At 36.1% G+C, this 9,870-nt stretch overlaps 1 protein-coding gene across 2 annotated transcripts in view; it reads right to left on the reverse strand.

Annotated features, from left to right (window-relative positions):
• Positions 1–9,870, reverse strand: part of antxr1d (ANTXR cell adhesion molecule 1d) — a 33,434-nt gene that overhangs the window by 14,427 nt on the left and 9,137 nt on the right. Inside the window, exons 9-13 of one of the 2 annotated variants that reach the window (XM_016512445.1) lie at positions 8,102–8,162; positions 5,546–5,644; positions 5,286–5,355; positions 1,226–1,304; positions 760–855 (exon numbers count right to left, since the gene is read on the reverse strand). In XM_016512445.1, the coding sequence (XP_016367931.1) occupies positions 760–855; positions 1,226–1,304; positions 5,286–5,355; positions 5,546–5,644; positions 8,102–8,162 (405 nt within the window). The remainder of the gene's footprint in view (positions 1–759; positions 856–1,225; positions 1,305–5,285; positions 5,356–5,545; positions 5,645–8,101; positions 8,163–9,870) is intronic. The other variant, XM_016512452.1, reaches the window with a different exon arrangement.

A 9,870-nucleotide genomic window follows, 5' to 3' on the forward strand; every position in this document is an offset into this window, starting at 1 on the left:
GTAGTAGTAGTAGTAGTAGTAGTATTTATTATTATTATTATTATTATTATTATACTGAAATTGTTAAATTATTTTTGCACAAATAAATGCATGATTTATAAATAATAATAATAATAATAATAATAATAATAATAATAATAATAATAATAATAATAATAATAATAATAATAATAATAATAATAATAATAATAATAATAATAATAATAATGTACTGACATTGTTTAATCCTTGTTTATTTGTGTATGGTGATGATAATTATTATTATGACATGGTTAAATCATTGAGTGTGTGAATGACAAATAAACATAATTTATAACAACTACAAAAATATCATGATTATTATTATGATATTGTTAAATTATTGTTTGAATTACACAAATAAATGCATGATTTATAAATAATTATGTACAGACATTGTTTAATCCTTGTTTATTTGTGTAATAATATAATATAATATTTATTATTTTATTATTATACTGACATTTTTAAATCATTGTGTGTGAATGACACAAATAAACATGATTTATAACAACAACAACAACAACAATAATAATGTATTATTATTATTATGATTATTATTATGACACTTTTCAAAGCTTTTGGTTGAATAATGTGATGTTTAATTGAAATAATTTTTATAATTATTCAATAATAAATTGAAATAATTAATTCAATTAAAGTTTAATTGCTTAAATATGTTTTGAGGTCACTGTAATTGTTAATTGTGATCAGCTTCAGGCTTTTTTTTGTACAGCGTACCACTGTACAGCACAGAGGCCAGAACCACCACATCAGCACCAGTCCCAGCAACAGGAAAACAGCCAGTAAAGAGATGAGCAGGATGGTCCCATCATACTGCACTCAGAGACACACATGAATACATCTTCATGAGTATTTGCTGGCATAACACAAATCAACATACAGGTAAGGAGATTGAAGAAGAGGGCAAATGGCTACTCCAAGCAATGGAACTAATGTTTTTACTGCTAATTTGAACTTACGTGACAAAACCAGACTCCTCTGATGAAAGAAAGCAGAGGAGACCTCATAAGAGAAAAAGAAAGAGTAAGAGAAAAGGGGGAAAAACAAAATAGTAGTAGACAGCAAACAACAATGTCGAATAGACATTCAGAGAAGCTGAATCACTATCATAGTGATCACATATCCACCATTCATGTTTTTACAGGCAGAAGTGGTTTTGAGAAAGGAACAAAGATGTACTTACACATTCAGTAGTGGAGATGTGCACTGAGCTTGTGATGTAGGACAAACCCTCATTCATGCTAACCTGCAGATATATCACCCTTTAACACACACACACACACACACACACACAAAACACTTCAATCACACCTGCTAAAAAGGCATATTCATTGCATTCCTCAGATGGACATGTGTGAGCTTGTAATGGGGTTATTATTAAAGCCATTATGATCAGCATTTTCTTGTTCAAATTTGTAATCTGGAGCCTGAATGACTTCCATTGCATTCCTCTTTGATGGATAACAACACCAACCCTCAAAGACCAGCATGCTGAAAGCATGTAGGCCAGGAACTTGACTGATAAGTGTTATCTAAGGTAGAACTATGCATACTATGCGTTTATAAAATTTGGTTTTATATGCAAACAATGAGCCTTTCAAACAATTATTTCTGATTAGGCTTCAACTGCGATCTGTTAATTATTTCAAATGCTTCTCAAAGTCACAATGAGACTCAGTGGGAATCAAATGAAGACTTTTGCTTAATTCCCATGCTTTTTGGGTTTTTCAGCCGATAAAAGGCCCTTATGTGTTGGATCTTGAGCTGTGACCTTGATGACCTGAAAAAGTGTTAGAAGAGATCTAAGCATCTCTTGTAAATGATCTAAATGTTTCATACTGGAATCGAATTTGCTTGGATATCACATTCTGCATTCAATCTTCATGCTCACCAAAGCTGCATTTATTTGATCAAAAATACAGTAAAAACAGTATAATATTATTACAATTTAAAATAACTGTTGTCTATTTTAATATATAGTAAATTAGTCCTGTGATGGCAAAGCTGAATATTCAGTAGCCATTACTCCAGTCTTCCAGTGTCCTGCAAAAATTATGCTAATATGCTGATCTGGTGTTTAAAAAACCTTTCATATTCTATCATTGTTGGATGTGATTGAACAGTGGATTCTGATGAATAACATTTTCTAAAAGAACAGCATATATTTGAAATATAATTCATTTGTAATGTTATAAATGTATTTACGGTCACTTTGGATCAATTTAATGCATCCTTGGAGAATAAAAGTATTATCTCTTTTAAAAAATCTTACTGACCCCAAACTTTTGAATGGTAGTGCAAATATAGAAAAAGATGCTGTTAATAGTACTAAGTAATGTATAGTGATAATATGTTATATGGATTTTAAAATGGATAAGATCTTCAGTAAAACATCATATTTTAAAACCTTGAGATGAGAAAGACATGAGACTGACATGTGACTGATAACAGTCCATGGGCATTCAGAGTGCTGGTATGTAGGAAAAGCCTCAGCTTTCTTGATTTAGGCGACCCCTCTTCTTCTGCTTTGGTGGGGGAGCAGACCGAGCTGAAAATAAGTTACTGAAGGGGTATTGCCCCGTTACCTCTCTGTCGGTCCTACACACCCCTTCCAGTGCCACTCTGTTGGCAGGATGGGGGATGGGCTGAAAGAGGGCACAACAGGATAACAGGGGGTTGGGTGGAGGGGGGTCCAGTGACAGATCCATCTCAGTTTCCATCAATCAGCAAACGGCTGGCTCTTTTTGAGCACATCTTCAGGAGGCCACTCAGTCACCACGAGTTTAGGTGACAGCACTGACAGCTTCGTCTCACAAGATGTGGATACAGAGGAGGAGAGGGCAGACTTTGCCCCGAAATCGCCTTTCCTCACCCCTCAAAAATTAATGAACATCACTCACATGGTCTTTTACAATCATAACAGGATGGCATTTTTAATTTCAAGTAACTCTCCATTGACTCTAATTAGCTGGAATCATTCCACCCCTTTTGTAACTGGATTATGATGGAATGTTTCATCTCCGTTTTTCCCTTATATGAATGCATACCATTCTGGCTGACTTTTGAGAGACCTAGACACTAATGTATTTCAATAATCACTAAATCAGACTCTAATACCACAAGACATATCCAGACATGTCACTGCAAAATAGACATCATCTTACCTATTACACGACTCTCACTTTCTCACTTTCTGCTGTTATAATTAAATATTTTCATTCTTAACTAAAAACTAAAACTATAAAAAATTGTATTTGAAATAAAGCTGTAATAAAATAAAATTTACATATTAGATGAAAAACCTAAAATTATTTTAGAAATATTGCCTTAGCAAATAACTGAAATAAAATGAGTTTAATTTGTACTAAAATGTACTAACAAATAAAAATAAAAAATAAATAGAAATATGAAAAAAAAATGACAAAGCAGATAATTACTAAAACTACAACCAAAATCAGAATGAAAATAAAAATAAAAGTTAATTCAAAACATTAAAAAAAACTAGAATAGTATATACATAATACTAAAATAACACTGGTCATATTAGGGGTCGCCAGCCACAGTGGATAATCCAAATATTTACATTGCATAATCCACATATTCCACATATTTACATATTCACATATCTGGCATGTTTCACTCCAGATTATTACACAACTGTTCACTAAATAAATAAATAAATATATGAGCAAGAAATATTGATTTTATCAATTTTTTTTAATCTTACCTGAATATTATCATAACGCTTTCACTAATAAAAAGAACAGTTCATTATATTCAGTAATATAAATACTGAAGTACTTTGAGGTAATTTTCACTTTAATCAATAAATCAGACTCTCTGCATGATCAGAGAGAAATGAAAATAGTGCTGGTTTCAGTTACCGGATGAGCTGATTAATCAAAAGTATTATATTATTAAGAAATCTTACTAAGAATATTAAGAAACATCTGACTTCTGGATGGCACAATTGACCAATCAGAAATTAGTGTTCTAGAGAGATTTGATAAATAAAAATAATACGTATTCTATATTCTTGGGCAATATTATTATTAATCCAGAACTGTGAATTTTGATTATATCCAATAACAAATAATGCTAAGAACACATGAATCAATCCAAAGTTTTGAATGAATGGAAAGTGCTGAATATTGATATATTAACACCAGCTGTTTTTGTGTCACATTAGCAAATGCAGCGCAATACAATGTGTAGTGATGTAGGCTGACCCAGAGTTGAAAAACAGCCCTCTTTTGCTTAAGGTGTCATGAGAGGCTCCTTCATTGGCATCTCAAAGAATCTTCCTGACAAGCGTCTGCCATGCAGAAGCCCCTCTCCACCCCACCTCTGCATCTAAATTTGCCCAGCTCTCTCGCTCATGCCTGCTTAATGTGACGTCCATACAGCTGAAATGGCTAATTCCATTTAATTTTGGAGACCGGGCATCAACATCCATGTCCTTTTCTTCCCTCGTTACTGTCAGACATGGTGTGTCGGGTTCTGACAGGACAGTGCAGGGGTAAAAAGGTCAACACTGGCTTGGCAGCGGGCAGCGCTGGCAGCGAGATGGTGGGCAGGGGCTGGTACGCTGTCTGCTTGCGCCCGTTGTGCTGCACGGGAGAGCTGACGCTTCCCATCCACACCTGAGAGCTTGATGGCTTGGGCTGTTTAGAGCAGAGGTGCCACGTCCGAGCATGGACACTTCAATCACTGCTCTAACTGGGGGATGGGGCGCAGAGGAATCACAAAGGTTGCTCCTTCATTGGCATCTCAAAGAATCTTCCTGACAAGAACAAGACAGATGAAATCCTCAAGGTGTCTACAGCCGGCGGTACACATAATTATTCAGAGGGCTTGTAGGGAAATGAGCCGCCAGCAGCAGCTCATTTGTTGTAGAAGGCCTGGCAAGTAACCTGTAGTGAGTCTCCGGGGCTCTGCTCTGGCTGATGTGGATACGAGCGGCTCTGTATTTCACTGTCTGTTCTTTTCTCTCTCAACTCAGAAAACCACCAGAGCCCTGGGCTAACATGCACACTCACTGGGAACTTTTCACACAGGTCAAGCCCATGGTGACTAATCTCTCAGAGAGGCTAATTATACGCTCTTCTTCGGCTTTTTACACCACATGCCTGTTGTCTCGATGTGTTAGGGTGCGTGAAGATTGACTGATAAGAATAATTCCAAATGACACTGACCCTAATTTTTCAAGGGTACCAATGCATTAAGCTATAAAGTGCACCTACTTTCCAGCCTCATTTATGATTGGTGCGGGGCAAAGAAGGAGCGTATCTTCAACACTGACAGGTCTTTCATCTGAAAATGAATTGCGTGAAAAAGAATAAGATATATTTTCACCAATAATCATCATTTAGACCTACTCTCAGGGTAAATACTTCATTATTACTATAGCAGAAATGGTCATTTACATAATAAAAGTATGTTGCATACATTATTTAGAAGAATGCAATATTAAAAGTACTGTTTATGAAATAATGTTACTTACTCAGTGTAGCTGTGTCATTCACTCTGAAGCTGCACAGAACCTGATTGATGTTTCTGGCATGCAAAAATCCATTTCCCCTCACAACCACTTGGAAAGAATCTTAAAGAAACACAAACCAAAAATATAATAACAAACATTTAGCAAGTCCTTTTACTGCATAGTGAAAAGCATGTGTTTTTTTCTTCCAGAAAAAATGTAATCAAAAATTAGATGAAATATTGTTTTCATGTACTATTTATACTGAAATATTTTCAAAATATGAGAAAAATGCCTACATAAGGCAAGCCGGCTTTTTAGATCTTTGTCTCATGTAGACTTTTTCCAAAAAAAAAAGCCATACTCTGAAATTATAAAGTGTGCTCAGCCAGAGGGCATGTTTTCTTTTTCTTTTTTCCACCCTTAACCTTTCAGGAACGCTCAACTCAACTGGGCAAATGCATATGCTCCAGTGGTGCTAATAATAAAAGCGAAGAGTTTCACAAATCTCTAGCTGGAGGTGCTGCGTTGGTGGCCGACAACGCTGGCTGCATGACCTTTGAGACCCCCCAGGCGATGTTGTAGACCCTCTGACGGCTGCTAAGCAGCATATGTTAGAGAGAAAAACACGCTCACTTAGAAGCTGTCTCAGCGGGCGTCAAAGGATGCAGAGTGGATGTGACCTTACTCATGGCACTGTGCACACCAGTGTGCGTTTGAGGGAGATTTGAGTGGATTTGTACTGATTCTGCCATTCATCTCTGAATAACGCTACACCTTCAGAAAATGCTCTGGTTGTAAACCTTTAACATTTAAGTGTGTAAAGTTCACAAGATGAAAAACATTCTGTGCAGTGTGCCATCAGGGAGAGACAGTTGTATGGAAAGGTCAGGAGAATATCACTGCTCTGAGAAATAACACTATACTGTAAGTCTCAGTTCTCTTCTTCTGTATCACACCAGCATTTGAAGCTTCAAATCCTGAATATAGTAGATTTCCTCTTTTACCTTTAATAAGTAAACACCTAAAGTAAACGAGCTAAACTGTAATATTTAGAGGAATATAATGCACGTATGGCTGTACGAGTAATTTCCACAGTGTATTACTTCAAGGATTGATTTAATTACGCAACAATATGTTTCATTACTTATGGCATTCATTGCCATTCAATGTTTCCAATAAGGTTCATGTTAATGGACAAATAAACCAAACCAAACCACTCAACTAAAACACCAAACCACTAACCACAATCAAATTAGAACAAAAAATGAGTCCCATGTTTCAAATGCAACTTCGGCTAAACTGTAATATTTAGAGCACCATATTACACATACAGTGGATGGTCATTTTCACAGTGCATTACTTCAAGGATTGATTTAATTACACAACATGTTTCATTAATTATGACATTCATTGTCATGCAATGTTTCCTTTAAGGATCATGTTCATTAATCATGTTAATAATAAAAAGTGGTTTGGGGTCATTAACTGTTTTGTTTTGGATTAGTGGCTTTAAAATAAAGAAATAAAACAAGATGATTGTTAAAGGGATAGTTTATCGAATTATGTTGTTTTGCAGAGTACAAAAGAAGACATTTTTTTTTTTTTTTAATCTTTTTGTCCTTACAATAGAAGTCAGTGCAGTCTATTGTTGTTGTAGAAACCACTGACTTTCATTGTATGGACAAATACAGTTGAAACATTTTCAAAATATCTTCTTCTTTGTTCCACAGAAAAAAGAGACCCAACATGAGGATTTACACTTCTAGGTGAACACTATCATTTTAAATCTAATTTAATACAAAATAACGATAATGATATGAATAATTTTGACTTAAATAAGCTCTTAAACTAAAATATATCTTAGTGCTAAGACACAAAAGTATAAGTGTGTGGTCAAACTGCAGGGGTATTGTTGTTTTAACCACCATCGTTTGGCAGTGGTCACTGCGTGCCCTCTCTCTCTCTCTCCCTCTGTGTGCTTCAGGGTTTGATGTCCCATAACTTGACAGAGAACTTATTGTTAGGAATGCTCAAGTGAAATTAGAGAGCTGTTTTTTGCCTGGCTGGTTCTTCCTGGCCTAGTTTGCCACATCGGATCTGTTGTCTAGCCGAGGTGCTGCAGAATAACTGCGCTGCAGTTCCGCTCCGCCTTTACCAGTGAAATGCCCATTTGTTTAATTGGCTGCTGCTCAGCAGACAGACCTGCCACATTGAGCACTGGTGTGTAGGCCAGAGAGGATGGATGTGGCTTGACATGACCTTATTAGCTTGCACTTACTGCGCGAGAGTGCACTTACAGCGCTGTCTCCTTGGTAACGCGAACAGGCGGATTAGCTCTGCCCAGACATGATCAATTTTCAAGTGCAAGAGAGCGCAACTCACAAGCTTCCATTACACCGCTCAGGGCTTTCACACAATTAGCACAGACAAGCTTTTTGTTTACTATGGTGTGCGCACTGACCTTTCATATTCTTTTAAAAGCAGACAGATTTAATGTAAAAAATCATGGTGTTAATTACATTTATTTTCAGATTATTACAAAAACATTAACATGGCGAGTGTTGAGGTGACTCTTACCACCAGCGCAAACACTGGACGGCTCAGCTGCTAAAATCTCAATGCAGGATTTCTTGATGATCTGCAAAGAAAAAAGGAGTGCCAGAGTGCTTAGTACTCAGTATACACAGACTTTTTAAAGGGGTCCTATTATGCTTTTTCACTTTTTCAACTTTAGTTAGTCTATAATGTTGCTGTTTGAGCATAAAAAAGATCTGCAAAGTTACAAAGCTCACTTTGTCCACTTCAAAAGGAGATATTTTATTTAACAGAAATCACTTTTCGAAAACTACAACGAACGACACGTTTGGACTACAACACATATTTTCCGGGATTTGAGGGAGATTTGAGTGGATTTGTACTGATTCTGCCATTCATCTCTGAATAACGCTACACCTTCAGAAAATGCTCTGGTTGTAAACCTTTAACATTTAAGTGTGTAAAGTTCACAAGATGAAAAACATTCTGTGCAGTGTGCCATCAGGGAGAGACAGTTGTATGGAAAGGTCAGGAGAATATCACTGCTCTGAGAAATAACACTATACTGTAAGTCTCAGTTCTCTTCTTCTGTATCACACCAGCATTTGAAGCTTCAAATCCTGAATATAGTAGATTTCCTCTTTTACCTTTAATAAGTAAACACCTAAAGTAAACACCACATTCACAATTAATTTTTTTTTTTTTAATAAGGATATTCAACAAATATGCTAAAAATATGGGACAACACTTGGATGGGTTTTATGCATCAGGAATTGTTGGATTGTGAAAAGCCGGCATTCCAGGATGGGGCCAACTCTGAAGGCAAGGTTGCTAAAATAATGAATAACTAATGCCTGTTTTACTATTGGTTAACATTATCCAGTAACCCTCACAGCCTAAGTGACATCAGAAAAATAGGAACCCCATTTTAGAGGAAGATTTATTACATTATCACTAAAGTTGCAATGTAATAGAAGTAGCAACAGATGCCGTATCCCATATTGTGTCATATGCGGGAAATGTTGACTTGGTTCAGTTCATTAGTTGACGATTGGATGAAAGCAGATTTAAAAGCAAGCTAGAGGTTGACTGTAAGAAATGAACAGACTTTAAGTATACTAAATGTTTGGAGAAGCCCAGCATACATCACCAGAGAGTAGTCTGTGAAGACTCAATGGAAGATTGAGTTATTCTTAGTTAAAAATTATGAGGTTTCAAAAAAGCAATGTATGCATGGATGAATTATTCACAGTAAGATCAATAACAGGCATTTATAAAATTTGAGTTTTAAAGATTTCAATTTTCATTTCATGCAAACTTGAAGGATTACAAAAACAAATTTATTCTTTGGAGTAACATGCAATGATGAATCAATCACAATAAGACCAGAAGTGTGCATTAACAATGTAAACAGGATCAATTTTGATGTTTTCTCTGAGGATCCTTTATCCAATATACGTATGCAAGACCTGGCGAATAACGAAAAGGCTGATCATGGGAAAATTTGAGGCCAAAAAAATTCTCAGCATGTCTCATCATGGATCTACTAAAACAAATTCCACTCCCATCCGATCCAATTAACCTGTCATTTCCTCTCTAATTATACTAATCCCGTCTGCCATGCAGAAGCCCCTCTCCACCCCACCTCTGCATCTAAATTTGCCCAGCTCTCTCGCTCATGCCTGCTTAATGTGACGTCCATACAGCTGAAATGGCTAATTCCATTTAATTTTGGAGACCGGGCATCAACATCCATGTCCTTTTCTTCCCTCGTTACTGTCAGACATGGTGTGTCGGGTTCTGACAGGACA

The sequence above is a fragment of the Sinocyclocheilus rhinocerous genome, unplaced genomic scaffold (assembly GCF_001515625.1).
Source record: "Sinocyclocheilus rhinocerous isolate Xijiao unplaced genomic scaffold, SAMN03320098_v1.1 scaffold1243, whole genome shotgun sequence".
Lineage (NCBI taxonomy): Eukaryota > Metazoa > Chordata > Actinopteri > Cypriniformes > Cyprinidae > Sinocyclocheilus > Sinocyclocheilus rhinocerous.